This window comes from Emys orbicularis, chromosome 3, assembly GCF_028017835.1.
Source record: "Emys orbicularis isolate rEmyOrb1 chromosome 3, rEmyOrb1.hap1, whole genome shotgun sequence".
Lineage (NCBI taxonomy): Eukaryota > Metazoa > Chordata > Testudines > Emydidae > Emys > Emys orbicularis.
The window spans coordinates 183,587,879-183,606,286 of record NC_088685.1 but is presented as its reverse complement, the minus strand read 5'-3'; the positions used below and the strand labels follow the sequence as shown (position 1 = coordinate 183,606,286).

Genomic DNA, 18,408 nt, shown 5'->3' with positions numbered 1-18,408 from the left:
CTCAAAGGTCTGCCAAGAGGCTTCCCTTAAGTGGCCTGATGCCTTACCCCTTGTTTTGCTCCGCATTCGCGCTCTCCCAAAGGGCAGGTTAGGGCTCAGTCCCTTCGAGATTATGTTTGGAAGGGCATGGCCTATGAACGGTACACCGGTTCTGGCAGTGGAGTGGGAAATGGGGTGTGGCTTTTTCATCTCAGTATATGTGCTCTCTGTCTGCTGTTCTCTGTTCTCTCCACAGGTATACCAGAGATTTGCAGCCTCTCCCGCTGGATGCCCCGATCCACTCCTTGCAGCCAGGTGAATCCGTACTCGTTCGGACCTGGAAGGACGAGCCTCTCCAAGAGAAGTGAAAGGGACCCCACACCGTCCTGCTGGTCTCCCACACAGCAGCAAAGGTCGAGGGACACAAGAACTGGATTCATCACTCTCATCTGAAGGCAGTGCCCGCTCCTGAACGGTGGACCGTCCAGCCTACGGAAAAGGACTACCAGCGACGACCTGGGACTTAAACTGTTTTAAAAAAAACAATAAGATCTGCTGGGAATGCCCTGTGGTCTCTTTGGACAGTCGCAGCGCACTCCCTGCGAAAACTCTAAGCGTTGGTTGTGTTTACTCTCACAGGGCCGGCCTAACCTGGTGGCCTGGTCCCTTTTGTTTTTAATCTGCCTACTATTGGTAATTGTTATTTTGTGGGTATTTGGGGAATTGTAATTGTTAGGCCTTAGGGTCACCTGCCCAGCATGAGTTCAGGTCCAGGGTCTGCCACAGTGGTACTCTTTGCCATAGGGACACTCCTTTCGTTACCTCCCGTTTCCCCCAGGCACATGTGGGATGGAAAGGAATCCCTACTAACTTGGAAACAAACACCTATGAGTCCCTGAAGATTTGCTTTGCCCAAGAGTTTAACCTCTCTAACTGCTGAGTATGCTCCCAAATCCCGCACCACGCAGTAGGGTTACCCTGGAGGGTAGTTCCCCAAAATTGGTCAAATATCTGCTGGGGATGGTTCAGTAGGGGAAGAAATACCTCGGGTACCTCCTTGTCGCAAAACTGTACCATTGAATCCCAGTATGCATTAAGGGACAACCCCTGGCCGCCCCAGGCAGCGTAAATCTTTGTATGCCACCTCAAAGCCCATTAAGAAAGAAGACAGGTTGGGTATAATCCTCCTCCCATCCTATGGGGTGGGACGGCTAACCCAATTTTATCGTAGGCTCTCTGTGTTTCTCACCAAGTATGCCCATAAGACCTTAGCCATAAAAAAGAGCCTTAACTCAAAGCTATACCAGCTCTGGTTGCTGTCCCTGCAAAACAGACAGGCCTTAGATTATGTTTTAGCCTCCCAGGGCGGGGTGTGTGCCCTTATTGGAAGTGAATGTTGTACTTATGTCCCAGAAAACTCACAGGACTTTAACAAGCACGTCCTGTCGGCCGAACAGGCTTTCGAGCAGTGGAAGGCCCAGGAAGGGGAACCCACGGGTTTCGATTCCCTTTGGAGTTGGTTGCCCGACCTAGGAGGACTGGGGGGGTGGCCTTGTGCGTCTCCCCCTCACCGGTGTGGTACTGTGCCTGGTCACCCTCCTCCTGATTGCTTGTTTTAAGATGCTCCTCCGTAAGCTCTGTGCCCCCCGTTCCCCAAAAACCCCGGCATACCCTCTCATTGAAAACCCCAGCTTCATAGCACTCAATCATATCTTGTCCACAGAATATGAGAAAACTCAGCCAAAGGCTTGTTGAGTATTCTCAAAGGAGGGAGTTGCTGACGTCACTAGGCATCACCCTAGGTAACTTGGGAGGGTGGAAGGCCACTAAGTGTCAATGAAGCCTTCCTGCACTAGGCCTAAGTGAACCAAACTCTATCCTTCCATGTTTAAACTCTAATCAACCTCAAAAGCCAGGTGCAAGTGGAATGTGTAAGCAGCCTGCTATCAGTGGTAACCCCCCTTACTGGTAGCAAGCGGTAATAATGAGGCCTGCATGTTTCTGGCTGAAGGGAAAAAGGACAAGATAACGGTTTAAAGAAGTTACTAACAAGCTAGGCTTATAGCTGCCAAGAATGACTTAACTGCTTAAATGTACTTGCTATTTGCTTAGTAACTGTTACCAGGGAAGGGAGGGGTAAAGGGGGAGGAAGGGAGGGGTAGCGGGGGAAGGGGGGGTGAGGCTTGACTGCAAAAGGTATAAAGGAAAAAAAATTGTTTCTGTTACTGTGCTTGATTTGAGACATGCCAGTCTCCTTGCACCGCTTTGAGATCTCAAATAAACTTTGTTTGCTTCTCCACCTGGTGTGTTTATTGGCGCGAAGCACACCGGGCCAGGAACCTTCGCTGTTGCTTTGCCTCGGGCACCCTGTGCTGGCAACACATTTGTATACATTCCTAACCAAACAAAAGAAATGAATTAACTGTAACTCACTAGTTATTTCTACAGCTTCCCTGACACTTAGCAACAGCTGACTGAACAAGTTTTCCTAGCTATGGGTAACATTGTTTTTATTAGAGTAACAATGACGGTTTTTAATAGCAATTTTCACATCAAGCTTCACGTGTAACATCTAGTTTTGTCAAACCTTTTTTTAAAATTGAAGCAAAATAGTAAATGCTTTCAAAAAGATGAAGAAGGGAGAATCATGCATCAATGGCACTACGACAGGAAATCTATTTTCACTTTTTACATGGCTTTGTAATTAACGTTTAATTTCACTAAATACAATAGTAGACAGTTGCTAGATTGCATTTTGGTCAGAGGCCATTCTCTGAATAAAAATATTCTATGAAGTCAGAACATCATTGTATTGTACATGTAGTTTACCAACTGCTTAAAAGTAAAACAAATACTGCATCCCTACCCTCACGATACCAAAAAATAAGAGAGAAAAGTGGAGCCTTGCTCAGGATAAAGAGAAGACTGATCAGTGTCCACTAAAAGGTCTGATGTCCAGCTAAAATACCTTCTGTGCTCTCCATATAAACACTATACTGTACATCTGAGAAGTCCTACACAAAGGAAACAAGACTCCACTTAAATTCACAGAAAAGAATACAAAATGGATAAAGCACTTTTTCACAGTGAAGCCTTTGAGGTATCTACAGTCCTGCAACACTACCTCTGAGTTCAGTGCAAATCAGCAGTTTTTTTCACCCTCTCCCCAGCAACAGGAATGCATTTCAAGCAGCACTCTGTAGAAGACAGAATTTTGCAGATTTTATCCAGAACTGACAAATTGCCAGAGTCCATAAACGTCCCTGCAAGGTAAGCTGGTGACTTACTAAACTGTTTCTAATAGCCACAAGAAAAAGAAGAGACCAACCACCTCTTGCAAATAATGGAATAAAGTCAAATTGTCAAATTCTGCTAATACACAAAGACTTTGGATTGAAGTGCCACTGCACTTGAAGAATCAAATCGCTGGAAAACAGTCAGGTTTCATTATATTAGATGACAGGAGTTCCACCAGGCAACAAAGAAGGCCTAGATCAGCAGCACTCCTGGATAATTTTATACTAAGCTGTTGAAGATTGACATTAAAGATTATTCACAGTGTGGAAAAATACCACCACATTGCACTCAAGCAAAGGAATTGCAATGGAGAATTTGGAGGCTGGAAAAGGGAAGTGGGGAGAAGAGGAGATGAGACTCATCTACTGATGCCAGAAATCACAGACCTGTCTTGCTGGCCCACAAGTTTTACATCAGATCTTAAGTAAGGATGGGTGAAGATTTTAATCTTATAATCATAGCTTTACAACTCAGGCTAAAAAGAATGAACTAGAGGACAGCAGGGAGACACGAGCTTCGGTGCAGCCGGGCTCCTAGCGGGGAGCCAGGACTCCAGGAGCAGCCTGGCTTCAAGCAGGGAGACTGGGCAGCAGCCTGGCTGGGAGCAGGGAACCGAGAGCACAGGGGGCAGCCCGGCTCAGAGTGGGAAGCCTGAGCAGCGGTCCAGCTGGGAGTGGAGAGGACTTTCTTGTGAATTTCACAACTGCAGCATGGAGCCATGAAATTGATAAAAAACAACAGCCAACAGCTAATGTAAATGACACAGTGTCTACAGGGACACTGCGTTGCCCTAACTATATCAACATAAGCCCTACGCCTTTCATGGAGGTGGAGTTATGTTGATGTAGTAGGGCACTTGCATCAGCGGGAGCAAGGCTGTAGCATGTAAACTGACATAAGTTAGGTCAACATAAGCTGCCTTACGTCAACTAAACTGTATAACGGACACCAGGGCAAAGTCTCTGTAATGAAGACTTAAGGAATAACTTCCCGGGGAAGTTTCTTTCTAACTCTTCTTAATAGTTGGCTGATGTCCTGAAGCATGAAGGTTTATATCCTTTATAAATATCCCATATAAAGTTAACTGTGGATATTACCCATATAAATCTATGATCATTTTTTAAATCCTATTAAACTTTGATTTTTTTAACCAGTCCTTCTCTCCTTCCTCATTACAAAAAGTGGACAGACTTGCTTATTATTAGCCGTCTTGTAACGTATCTACCTTTAAAAAGAAAAGCCCGGTAAAGCCCTATCCCTGGGCATGTTTTAAGTACTATAGGGTTTATTTTCTTTTTGTGGAAAAGGATATATGATCTCTCTAACCTGTCATATCTAACTTTTGTATACTCTTCCAAGACTGAGTGTACATTTGTTTAAAAATAAAAGGAATTAGTTAAAAGCCTGATACTATTGTCTATATTTCACTAATTATCAAAAAACAGTGAAATACACTGCAAAGTAGGGAAATATAGCCTAGATGAACCTACTATAAGGTGGATGCCCAAATGGTTTGACAACAGTACTCAAAGAGTAGTTATCAATAGTTCAGAGTCAAGCTGGAAGAGCATGTTGAATGGGGTCCCACAGGGATCTGTTCTGGGTCCAGTTCTAGTCAATATTTTCATAAATGATTTGGATAATGGGATAGAGAGTATACTTATTACGTTTTCAGACAATACCAAGTTGGGAGGGGTTGCAAGTGCTTTGGGAGGACAGTGTTAGAATTCAAAATGATCTTGACAAACTGGAGAAATGGTCTGAAATAAACAGGATAAAATTCAATAAAGACAAATGCAAAGTACTACACTTAGAAAGGATTACACACATATAAAATGGGAAGTTACTATGTAGGAAGGAGTACTGCAGAAAAGGATCTAGGGGCTATAGTGAATCACAAAGTAAATGAGTCGACAATATAATATTATTGCAAAAAAAAGCCAATGTCCATTCTGGGATGTATTAGCAGGGCGTTGTAAACAAGACTCAAGAAGTAATTCTTCCACTCTACTGAGCACTGATAAGGCTTCAATGGGAGTACTGCATCCAGTTCTCAGCACCACACTTCAGGAAAGATGTGGACAACTAGAGAAAGTCCAGAGGAGAGCAACAAACATGACTTAAGGTCTAGAAAACATGACCTACAAGGAGAGATTGAAAAACCTGGGTTTGTTTAGTCTGGAGAAGAGAAGATTGAGGGGGAACATAAGTCTTTAAGTATGTAAAAGGTTATAAAAAGGAGGGTGATAAATTCTTCTCCTTATCCACTGAGGACCAGACAAGGAGTAATGGGCTTAAATTGCAGCAAAGTGGATTTAGGTAAGATATTAGCAAAAACTTCCTAACTGTAAGGGTAGTTAAGTACTAGAACAAATTACCTAGGGAGGTTGTGAAATCTCCATCACTGGCTAACCCAAGGGTGGCCAAACTGCAACTCGCGGGCCGCATGCGGCTCTTTTACAGTTAAAGTGCAGCTCACGGAGCCCCCCAGGCTCTCCCCATTCTTCACCTGCCAGACTGGGCGGGGGAGAGGCTTAGCACCTCTGCCCTGCAGCAGGGTGATAGGGCTAGGGGCTTCTGCCAGAAATGACTCGTGCCTGCTGAGAGTGGAAGACATGTGCCCCCTCCCAACAGCTTGAGTCATGCCCCCCCCAGGCACACACACCCTCTTACCTTCAGTGGTCCCTCCCTGCAGCTCCCAGGTATTAGCTCCCCATGCAAAGGTAGCAGCAAAGAGCTGGGAGCTGCAGGGAGAGGCTGCTGCTTTAGCTCCATGGGGAGAGGCAGCAGCAAAAGCAGCAGCTCTCCCTGCAGCTCTCAGCTTTTGCTGCTGCCTCTCCCCATGGCCACAGCTCCCAGCTTGCCGGCTCCAGCAGCTGCCGTGAAGGAAGGAGGCTGGTGGCACCACAAACAAAAATAATCTGGGAGGACGTATGACCCCCATGTGCTCCCCCCACGTCCCCTTCAGCTTCTGCCCAGTGGGAGGGGGGTCTTGGGGCTTCAGGCCTGCGGGGCGTGCCTGCCGGGGCTTGGGGCTTCAGGCCTGCGAGGCACGCCTGCCGGGGCTCGGGGCTTCAGGCCTGAGGGCCGTGCCGGCCGGGGCTCGGGGCTTCAGGCCTGTGGGGCTGAAGCCCTGACCCTAGGCAGGTGCCTCCCATGGGGCTGAAGCCCCAAGCCCCAGCAGGCACGCTCTGGCTCTCAAACTTCTGAAGATTGTCAGATGTGTCTCAGACTGTCAGTAAGTTTGGCCACCCCTGGTCTAACCCAGCGGTTTTCAAACTTTTTTTCTAGCAACCCAGTTGAAGAAAATTGTTGATGTCCGCGACCCAACGGAGCTTGGGATGAGGGGTTTGGGAGGGGCTCAGGGCTGGGGAAAAGGATTGGGGTGCAGGGATGAGGGCTGCGGGGTGGGGCCAGGAATGAGGGGGTTGGGGTGCAGGAAGGGTTTGGGGGGGACTCAGGGCTGGGGCAGGGGATTGGGGTGCAGTGTTGGGGCACTGGTTTACCTCGGGCGGCTCCCAGTCAGCTTCCGGGGCGCAGTGTGGTGTCAGAACAGGTAGGGACTAGCCTGCATTAGCCAGGCAGCACCACCAATGGGACTTTTAACGGCCCAGTCGGCGGTGCTGACCAGAGCCACCACGAGCAAGTGCCTTACATTCCGCTACCCAGTACTGGGTCGGGACCCACAGTCTGAAAACCACTGGTCTAACCTGTTCTTAAAAACCTACAAACACCTGTCAGGGATGGTCTAGATCAGTGGTTCTCAACCAGGGATCCAGGGCCCCTTGGGGGGCCGTGAACAGGTTTTAGGAGGGCCACCACGCAAGGCGGGCATTAGACTCTCTAGTGCGAAGGGCAGAAAGCCAAAGCCCCACCGCAAGGGACTGCAGCCCAGGATGCTGAGCCCCACCACCCAAGGCTGAGGCTGAAGCCTAAGCAACTTAGCTTTGCTGTGCCCCCTGTGATGTGGGGCCCGAGCAATTGCCCTGCTTCCTACCCCTAACATCTGCCCTGGCTTTTATACGCAGAATAACAGTTGCTGTGACACAGGTAGGCCGTGGAGTTTTTATTGTATGTTGGGGAGGGCCTCAGAAAGAAAAAGGTTGAGAACCCCTGGTCTAGATAATACTTAGTCTTGCCTCAGTGCAGGAGACTGAACTAGATGACCTATCAAGGTCCCTTCCAGTCCTACATTTCTATGATTCCTCAGAGTAAGTAATACTGTACTGAAATTTCTTTCTGAAGGTTATTTGTATTTTATACTTACATAAGTACAAATGATTTCTACATTTTTATAACCTGTTTTAAAATATAATTTTCACTGACAAAAATCCATAGAAGACAAAATTGTCAGGCTGCTAGGCGCATTTGTTTCATACTGCCTTTTCTACTTTATTTTTCTCCTTAATGTAGTTTCTGGAACCACTATCCTTGCTCTCAACCACTTTCCACCAACTTCAATGTTTTGTAGTAAAGTTAAATTCATTTAAGAGACATGCATTTCTAAAGCTATGTAAATACACATTTTGTCCGTATTCCAAGTAATAATTATTCAAACATTTAAATCACCTAATGTTGTACCCTTTGATGTTTGTTGGTTAAAATAATTAGCAGATAGCCATTTTTCTCAGCCACGTCACACATAGTATATTTTTCCACAATTAGAAAGGTTTAAATACAGTGCGACATTCTCATAAATAGTGGTGTAATGTTAACATTGGTTTTCCAATACAATTATTTATGCAGAAAGTTACACCTGTGTGACAAGTGTTACAGTCTAACAGAACATGCAGAAGATAACACATCGGCCAGAGCTGAACAAAAAAACATTATCCTTACCACCTATGTAAAACATTAAGCACAAATGTTTTAGGTGAAGACAAGCCTGGTCGATATGAACTGAATGTAAAAAAGAAAGATGTAAAACATGACATGGAAAACAACAGTTCTATCAACAAATATAGTGTAAGAGTAACTCTAAAGGCAGAAAATATTTAAATGATCCTGGCAATATTTAAATAATTATCCCTTTATATACAGCAAAAGGAATTCACTCAAATTTGAAAATTTCAACAATGTTGCAAAAACACCATATGAGAACACATCGCACTGCATAGTAAACAGGATGCCATAAACTTCAAATCTAGTCAATTAAAAGCAAAAGTCGATATATCACCTCCATTTGGAATCCTCCTTCCAATTTTTGTGCCTTTACGGCCCACCGCCCCTCCAATTTTTCTCTCCCCGGTTATTGTGTGGGTTTTTCACACAGCAAAGTAAAAACTTGACTCAAAGGGGCAAATTGCATATAGTCAGTTTCACTAGGTGTTGGTAAATCCATAACTAATTATATTTTTTCCTCTGACTTTTTAAATATAGTAATCCTTTAGGTATTACTTGAAAAAACAGTAGATAAACAATTTTCAGAGAGAAGGCCAATAATTATATATAGTCTGAAAAAAAATATTCTATCAGAAGATCTCAGAGGGAAGTCTTCCCTAATATAATTACACCAATAATTTGGTTGTTTTCTCTTCATGACACACAGATCATAGGCAGGGTTCTTTTCTAAATTTATGGAAAAGTGTGTGTCATTTACAACTATCACTGATCAAAAAACTTGTTTTTTCCCGTGAAAAATTTCAAATGAGAATTTTTAACTCAAAAATGGAAAGATTTCAGTTGAAACTGCAGTTTTTATTTCAATTTGGTTTTCAAAAACTATTTTTTTGTCAAAAAGCTCTGAATTTTTGTTTTTCCTCCTTCCTCCCCCTCATTTCTTTTATTCCGCCCCCCCCCCCTTTTTTTTTGGCCACTGAGTGCAATAAAATTATTATAATCTAGGGCTTTTCCTTCACTTTTTCCTCTCCATTTCCTTTTTGCACTCTAACTTTTCAAAAGTTGAGATTAGTGTTTCCCATAAAAAAAATGGGGTTTCCACAACTTTAGCAGCACCTTCCTGAAAAATTTCAACTAACTCTACTCTACTTGTATGAATAGGCAATAATGGAAATTGGATAGAGAAAAATCAAGAAAATGTAACATAGGGACCTTTGAACCTTTATCTGAAAAAGAAGAATGGAAAGTTCAATAGGTAGCCAAAGATGGAGCTGTAAAGTTTGTGCACACTGCATGGCTGCAAAATAGGCAACAAGTTTATGATAGGACAGAGAGGTTAAAATGATCTGTATAGGCAGTGGATTGATAAATACCAACTGTGCTGTATATTTAATGTAAATACACAGACCTCTGTATGGGTGAGGTCCAAATTTCAGGATTTGTGTATACATGAATTGAGAATGGTTTGCAAGTTTTGAGTGCAGATACCAAGAAAACATTACCTATTAATGTCCTCTATAACCAGACTTCACACAGCGCATATTTGCTTTATGAAAAAGCAATGTGCAATTTAGACGTTTTCAAGTTTTTTTCCCCCCTAAAAATAAAATAATTTGTTTTCTAAAACTTTTAACTTTGTAGAACAATTGCATTTGCCCACAGTATTGCATTAGCATTTTTGATGTATAAATGAATGTATAATCTTCCCCAATGAAAAACATTTTGTTTCTGTGTGTGTGACACAGGCATTTTACATGTAAGTTTCATATTTTGTGTCTGTGTAAGAGAGACGCTTTTTTTCTAACTCTTGTTGTGAGATGGAATTAAACAAAGGACATTTCATTAAAAAAAATGTATCACTGAAGTTTATTAGACTGTGGTTTATTTTCCCAATGGAAGTAGTTGAAGACGCATCACTTGACATACTTAAAACTGAACTTTATCAAGTACATGAAAAATAAAGAAATATCATAACAAATAATTATTCACTGTCAGAGGGATGTGCAAGATGATGTGTCTTTTTTTTACCCTTTATTTCCATTAATGTATAAAAAGTCTAGATATACATTTGTTCATTTACTGTATATCAAGATCTAAATATTAAAAAATAATCTTCAACCACATTGTCAGTGTTCTAAAGACCCCTTTAACCAAAGCAATTACTTCAATAAACTACAATAAAATAAAACTTACTTAGGAAACCAATTTAATCCAAGGTGTTCTGTTTTGGAATACAATATCCTCTCCAACATTTCATAAAGTGGTCTCCATGGTAACTCCAAATCATCTCTTGAAAGAAGTTCTTTTTTCCTAATTTAAGAAATGAAGTGCACTTTGGGATTAAACATTGTCCTTACCAGCACTCATCATACATTAGAATACCTAAAAACTGAACAGCAGAAAGTTATTTGAACATATATTTATTTGTCTTTTTTCCACATTATTGTTGCTAATGACATGTCAAACACTATTCACTTACAAGCATTCTTTCTGGGATTCAAGACATCCATAATGTCTCTACAAAAAAATTGCCAAGTGCAGTTATATACTCATTAATAAGTACTTTCAATGACATGTGACACACGCATCCCTTAATAGTTCCTCTTAAACTTTAGTTCTGAGACCATATTATTTTGGAGCTCTCCATCTTCTTATAGGATTTCTATATCAAGAAAAACAAAACTAACATATGATATTTAGCTCTTTGATCAATATTGAAATCAAGCCTCAAAGGGACCATTTTTCTCAAATTTCCCTCCATTATCAAAGATCTGTGCAGGGTAAGAGGAAGTGAAGTAATTTGTATGGGGAAAAACTATGCAGTTAACTATACTGTAGGTCAAGGATCAAATGTTCTATTTATGGATGTAAATATTTAATTAGAAGAATGTCAGCAAAATGTACTTACTTTAACAGGTTTATCAACAGACGTGCAAATCCTTGCATCATGCTGATCTCCAGCTTTGGAATTGTTACTAACTCGTACAACAACTTGATAAAAAGCACATGATCTTCTTTGCTGAATTTTCTCCCATATAGTCGGATATACCTAGAAGCAAAACATGAGTCAGTGTTGTGCGCTGAGCATATTCATCCTACCAAAGAACTGAGCCAGACCCCATCTAGGAACCTTACCGTGCAACCATGGAGGACCAAAGTAAAAACTACCCAAAAGTTTTAGCAGTAAGCACAAAGTCTGGTCAATATGCTAGGCAAAGAAAGAAGATCCTGATGCAGGCAACTAGCTGTGGAAAGAAAGGAACTGAGGACCACATGACCCTTGGGCAGACCCAGAGTGGGCTCTGCTGAAGCACTAACCATGGAATGCAGGGGTTCAATGAGAACAATCAAGGCAGCAACAGCCTGCCAGAAACTTGCCTCCCTGGATTCTGGAGGGACTGCTGGGTTCAGGGAGAACAGGAGTTCCTGGGAGACGAGAAGGGGCTTCTCTGGGCTCGGGGAAGCAGAAGCCACTGGGCTCAGGGAGGGATGAGGGTATTGCTGGGTTGAGGCCACCTCACAGCCAGGCCAGTCCCTGCCTTTTGTAGCTGGGCAGGCTCCCAGAGCCAGGAGCTTCCTCTTCCAGGAAGACCCCATTGGGAACAGGCTGGGCCCTGGTTAGGGGTGGCAGTTCCTACAGACACACCCCTGACCCAGCTGTGCTGTGTCCCCATGGCTGGTAGTGGAGCAGGTACTGCAGACTGAAGCACTGCCAGGAGGCTCTCACAGGGACTTCATCAGCTGCCACCTCACTGGCTGCTACCCACAGCACAACAAGGCCTGAGTGGTCCAGAGCCCTGTCACCAACCTGGACACCCTGTTGGGGAGCTCTAATATCCCTGACAGATTAAGTACCCCAACCCATCCCCCTGACCTCTCCTTGTAGGCCTACCATGTGGGCCCATTCCCCCATCCATCTCTTGCTGGCCTACCCCGTCCTCCTAACCCTTCACACAGATCCATCCCTCCTCCCACACCATGTCCCTGCTCCCCATCCTCTGCAATCCCACACACTTGCATCAGAAGCCATCTCCCAGTCTCTGCAGGGCCAGTGTTGGCCCTTGCTGCAAGGGAGGGAAGTGAGAGGGTTCGTAAGACCGGTAGGTGCTGTGTCTCTGGCAGGTGGTACTCTGCCTGGGGCCTGGCCTAGTGCTTTGAGTGGGTTCCCTGTGGGGAGGATCTGGCTGCCACATGATTTTGTGCTCACTCATCACCTACACCCCCCAAATAAGGCCACCCAGCCAGACACAGCTGTTTGCAGAACTGCTAAGCAGGAGCCCCAAACACACTTGAACCCAGTGTGGGCATGTGGGACTGGCTGGGCTACTGGGGAGTTTTCCAGATGGTGCCAGGGCCCCTGTCTGGGCACCCATACCATGGTACTAGGGCTGAGGGTGAGGTACATGGTGAGGTTACACAGCCGAGGGGCAGGCACAGGGTAAGGCAAGCATGGGATGCTTACACAGCCAGGGAGGTGGGAATGGCGGGAGCAAGACAGAGCACATGGGGAGAGGTTAGCATCACGGGGGGTTGGGTGAGTCTGGGGGACCTGCATAGTCAGAGTGGCTTTGTGGTGCCATACTGTTATTTGAATGCTGTGACCAAAGTTAAAGGCTGGTGCAGGGACGGGGCCTAGGGCCAGGATAAGCCCTGCCAGCCTGCCATGTCACCCACTGTTCTGGCATGGGAGCTGGCCCCAGCAGGGTAATGGGAGCCAACACCCAAGCCAGGCCTACGCCACGTCAGGCACCTGGTCTGGTGTTCACATGCTAAACAGACTTGCTGCCTTTCAGGGGAGATCTCCCTCAGGCCTTGTCCGTGCTGGCCATTGCGTGATGCTGCCATTGTCCCATGGCACTAGAGATGGGTGGGCAGCCAGGCGAGCAGCCATGCGAGCAGCCAGGCGAGCCATTACTGCCAATTTCTCTCTTATGCCAGTGAGGGTGACCCTGCTGTCGTGTATAACTGGAGGGAGGTGAGGGAGGGAAGAACTAGCAAGTGTCCCCATACAGTGAATCTCTGCCCCCCAGTGATCATTTCTGCTGGGCTCCAGCACTATAACATTTAGCACTGCATCACTGCCTGTCTCCCCTATGTTTTTACAGTAAGACAGCTAATGCATGTTAGTTATCTCATCTCATTGTAAAAAACAAACAAAAAACCCACATATCTAACAAAAAACTTTGAAGGTACTGCTAATGTCATCAGGGGGAAAAAATACATTTTTAAAACTGTAAACTATATATTAACAGAATCTTATCAAGTCACCTCTGACACTGCTAGAAGGAATGCTTCTAGATTTAACGTTTAAGTAATCCTATGGGTATCACTCTAACAAGAGCATGAAATTTATAGTTAAGGTTGAAATGAGGGGTGAAATCCCAGACCCAATTAAGTTAATAGCAAAAGTCCCATTGATTTCAATAGGGGCAGGACTTTACCCCCACAACTTTCTATTTAATTTTCCCTATTTAAGTAGGTATTGCAGCATTGTCTGGATGCATCTTGGAGGTGAATGCCTGGCTGCAAAGACGATGTCGCCAGGAGAGCTTCGGCTTCCTTGACCACAGGATGCTGTTCCAGGAAGAAGAAGTGCTAAGCAGAAATGGGGTCCACCAATTGAGGAAGGGGAAGAGCGTATCTGGATACAGACTGGCTAACCTAGTGAGGAAGGCTTTAAACTAGGTTCGAAGGGGGCAGGTGACCAAAGCGCACAGGTAAGTCAAAAACATGGAGATCTGGGAGAAGGGTCAGAATTTGTGGGGAGCAAGGGCTGTTATAGCAGGGATAAAGGAGAGACAAGTGGGGGGAGCGGGAAACAAATCAGTACCTTAGATACTAATGCAAGAAGTATGGGGAATAAGCAAGAAGAACTCGAAATGCTAGTAAATAAAACAGCACTATGACAGTTGGCATCACAGAATAATACACATGACTGGAATATTGGTATAGAAGGATACAGCTTGCTCAGGAAGGACAGGCAGGGAAAAAAGGGAAGAGGTGTTACCTTATATATTAAAAATGTATACACTTGGACTGAGGTTGAGATGGAAATAGGAGACAGACTTGTTGAAAGTCTCTGGGTAAGGGGTAAAAAACAAGGGTGATGTCATGGGAGGGGTCTACTACAGACCACCTAACCAGGAAAAAGAGTTGGATGAGGCTTTTTTTAAGCAAATAACGAAATCATCCAAAGCATAGGACTTGGTAGTGATGGGGGACTTCAACTACTCAGACAGCTGTTGGGAAAATAACACAGCAAGGCACAGATTATCCAACAAGTTCTTGGAATGTATTGGAGACAATTTTTTATTTCAGAAGGTGGAGAAAGCTACTAGGAGAGAGGTTGTTCTAGATTTCATTTTGACAAATAGGGAGGAACTAGTTGAGAATTTGAAAGTGGAAGACAGTTTGGGTGAAAGTGATCATGAAATGGTAGAGTTCATGTTTCTAAGGCTATGTCTACACTACCCCCCCCCCCCCAGATCGACGCTCTGGGGATCGATGCACCGGGGTCAATTTAGCGGGTCTAGTGAAGAGCCGCCATATCGACCGCAAATCGCTCTCCAGTCGACCCCAGTACTCTACCCCGAACGAGAACAGTAAGGTAAGTTGACGTGAGAGTGTGTCCCGTGAACCCAGCGTAGTGTGGACCCTGCGGTAAGTCGACTTAAGCTACGTCGACTCCAGCTACCTTATTCACATAGTGGGAGTTGCATAGCTTAGGTCGACTTACTGCGGTACTGTAGACATAGCCTTAGGAATGGTAGGAGGGGGAAGAGCAAAATAAACACAATGGATTTCAAGAGGCAGACTTCAGCAAACTCAGGGAGTTGGTAGGTAAGATCCCATGGGAAGCAAGTCTAAGGGAAAAAACAATTGAAGACAGTTGGCAGTTTTTCAAAGAGACATTATTAAGGGCACAAGAGCAAACTATCCCACTGTGTACGAAAGATAGGAAGTATGGCAAGAGACCACTCTGGCTTACCCAGGAGCTCTTCAATTATCTAAAAATCAACAAAGAGTCCTACAAAAAGTGGAAACTAGGTCAAATTACAAAGGATGAATATAAACAACTAACACAAGTATGTAGGGACAAAATTAGAAAGGCCAAGGCACAAAACAAGAACTAGCTAGAGACATAAAGGGTAACAAGAAAACATTCTACAAATACATTAGAACCAAGAAGAAGACTAAGAACAGGGTAGGCCCATTACTCAATGGGGTGGGGGGAAATAATAACAGAAAAAGTGGAAATGGCAGAGGTGCTTAATGACTTTGTTTCAGTTTTCACCAAGAAGGCTGGTGGTGATTGGACATCTAACATAATGAATGTCAGTGAAAATGAGGTAGGATAAGAGGCAAAAATAGGAAAAGAACAAGTTAACAATTACTTAGGCAAGTTAGATGTCTTCAAGTCACCAAGGCCTGATGAAATGCATCCTAGAATACTCAAGGAGCTGACTAAGGAGATACCTGAGCCGTTAGCGATTATCTTTGAAAAGTCATGGAAGACGGGAGAGATTCCAGAAGACTGGAAAAGGGCAAATATAGTGCCAATCTATAAAAAGGGAAATAAAGACAACCTGGGGAATTACAGACCAGTCAGCTGAACTTCTGTACCCAGAAAGATAATGGAGCAAATAATTAAGCAATCAATTTGCACACATCTAGACTATAATAAGGTGATAAGTAACAGTCAGCATGGATTTGTCAAAAACAAATCTTGTTAAACCTGATAGCTTTCTTTGAAAGGGTAACAAGCCTTGTGGATGGGGGGAAGCGGTAGACGTGGTATATCTTAACTTTAGTAAAGCTTTTGATACTATCTCACATGACCTTCTCATAAACAAACTAGGGAAATGCAACTTAGATTGAGCTACTATAAGGTGGGTGCAAAACTGGTTGGAAAACCGTTCCCAGAGAGTAGTTATCAGTGGTTCACAGTCATGCTGGAAGGACATAATGAGTGGGGTCCCGCAGGGATCAGTTCTGGGTCTGGTTCTGTTCAATATCTTCATCAATGATTTAAATAATGGCATAGAGAGCACACACAAAGTTTGTGGACAATACCAAGCTGGGAGGGGTTGCAAGTGCTTTGGAGGATAGGATTATAATTCAAAATGATCTGGACAAACTGGAGAAATGGTCTGAAGTAAAGAGGATGAAATTCAATAAGGACAAATGCAAAGTACTCCATTTAGGAAGGAACAATCAGTTGCACACATACAAAATGGGAAATGACTGCCTAGGAAGGAGTACTGCGGAAAGGTGGACCGAGACTGTAGCATACTCCCTCTCTTGCAGGCCAACAACCAATTCTATGCTAGCTTTCCCAAAGAAACTTGCAAAAGAAAGTTCCACAGAACACTATCAGCCACATTTGAAGTCTTTAAGTTGAGTAATTTACAGACATGGTTAAGCTGTTTGTGATATTCCCCCGGGGAAAGTTTCTGAGTCTATAAGCTTATTCATTACCAAGGCAAAAATGAAATAGTTCTTCATAAGTATCTTGTTAAGTAAGTTACCTCCACCAAGTATGCTTTCACAATATTTGAGGAGCCAGTATGCATGCATGTGGCAAGGTAGGAAAAGGAAGGAGAGAGGGGAATAAACTCCAGACACAGCGGAATCCCTCCACGTGCCATCAATTCTAACATTATATTACTCAGTTTCAAATCACTCAGGTTTTTGGCATGGCAAGCTATACAAGCGTTGTTGTCACATTGTATTAGAGAGAGAGATCTCTCAGGTCTGCTAATCAGAAGTTGCTAAGATCCACCCAGTTTATGCCTTCACACTGTGCTTGAGATTTGGATTCCCCGAGTCCATATGTCATTAATGTCCTTTCCTGATCCAATGGTAGGCTGCTACATAGTACAATGTTATCTCTGCTGTCTCTCTCGTGCTCATAGGATTAGGAACAATTTTTCCCTCATCGCTTTTTGATAAGAAGTTTTAGAGATTTCCTCAAGTTACTATGAATTCTTTCTTCCACACCCTCATATTTTGGATACCGGAGTATAAAGTGCCCTCTGGCTCAATCCTTCTGTCGCAATAGTTGCATAATTACTCCTCTCTAGACTTGGTCTGTGTCTTGCACCTTCCAATTTCCATCTCTAGATTACAATTATTGAGACCGCATTTGGCAAGAATCTGCCACAGATTTTTCACATATCACTGTAGTGAAATAGTCTGCTAATGATAGTTCTATGCAGGGATCTGTAGCAGTTTAGTTTGTTGCTGATTTTGATTTGTTATTCTCAGCGATATATTGCTGTTTTTTATGCTGGTCTAGCATCTTGAGCATTTTTTTTGCTTACACGAATGGGGGTTGTTAGCCCTGCAAGAGATAACTGTACAGGACCAGATCATGTTTTCATATGGATTTCAGTTTTGATCCGCTAGTGCTTTGCAGTAAAGGAAGTGTTGCCACTGTAGCTAAGATTGCATCAGAAGCTGTATGTGAACTATGCTGTGTCTATTGCAGCATCACCATACATCTGTCATTGCACAAAACTTCGCTTGATCTCCTTGCTGCACACAAGCTTTTATAAAGCTGCCTTTGGCTAACCTAGAAGTGACCTTTAAAATGTTTTTTAAGAAAAGATTACTTGGTAACACAGAAGTCTCCCTCCATCTTCCTCACAATAATTTGGTAGCTAAACAGGACTCTTATCCTTTTCCCCTCCCACCACCAGCGAAACACAAACATAGGTACTGCGGAGGCATCATGGTAGGTATCTATATCTCCAGCAACATGGACTCATCTTGCCTACACACAGACATTCCATCAGTTAATCTAAAATAGGTTTAAAAAAGCAATTTAAACCATAAAAGCCTCTGTGTGGCTACACTTCTGATTTAATCCTAGTAAGGGCTTGTCTACACTTGAAACATTACAGCAGCACAGCTGCAGCTGTGCCACTGTAGTGCTTCAGTGTAAAAAATAACTACACCAACAGGAAGGGTTCTCCCACTGGCATAGGTAATCCACCTCCCTGAGAGGCAGTAGCTGGGTCAACAAAAGAACTCTTCCATCAACCTACACACAGGGACTTAAATTGGCTTAACTACATCAGGTAGTTGGGTCGATCTAATTTTTTACTGTAGACCAGGCTTAATTTTACTAACAAGCAAAACTGATACAAATCTGGTTTAAACCAAATTACATATCCACACAGGAGTTTGCACCAGTTTAACTAAAAAGAGATTTAAAAGCACAACTTTAGTTAAACTGTGTGTGTAGATAGACCAGGCCTCCCTCCAATCCCTCCTTGAAGGGAATGATGC

The 18,408-nt window shown here is 43.7% G+C and overlaps 1 protein-coding gene across 1 annotated transcript in view; it reads right to left on the bottom strand.

Moving 5' to 3' along the window:
- The window catches only part of PSME4 (proteasome activator subunit 4), a 213,237-nt gene that overhangs the window by 169,073 nt on the left and 25,756 nt on the right, over positions 1-18,408 (bottom strand). Inside the window, exons 2-3 of the mRNA XM_065400759.1 lie at positions 11,024-11,164; positions 10,309-10,425 (exon numbers count right to left, since the gene is read on the bottom strand). Of these exons, the coding sequence (XP_065256831.1) occupies positions 10,309-10,425; positions 11,024-11,064 (158 nt within the window). The 5' untranslated portion in view covers positions 11,065-11,164. The remainder of the gene's footprint in view (positions 1-10,308; positions 10,426-11,023; positions 11,165-18,408) is intronic.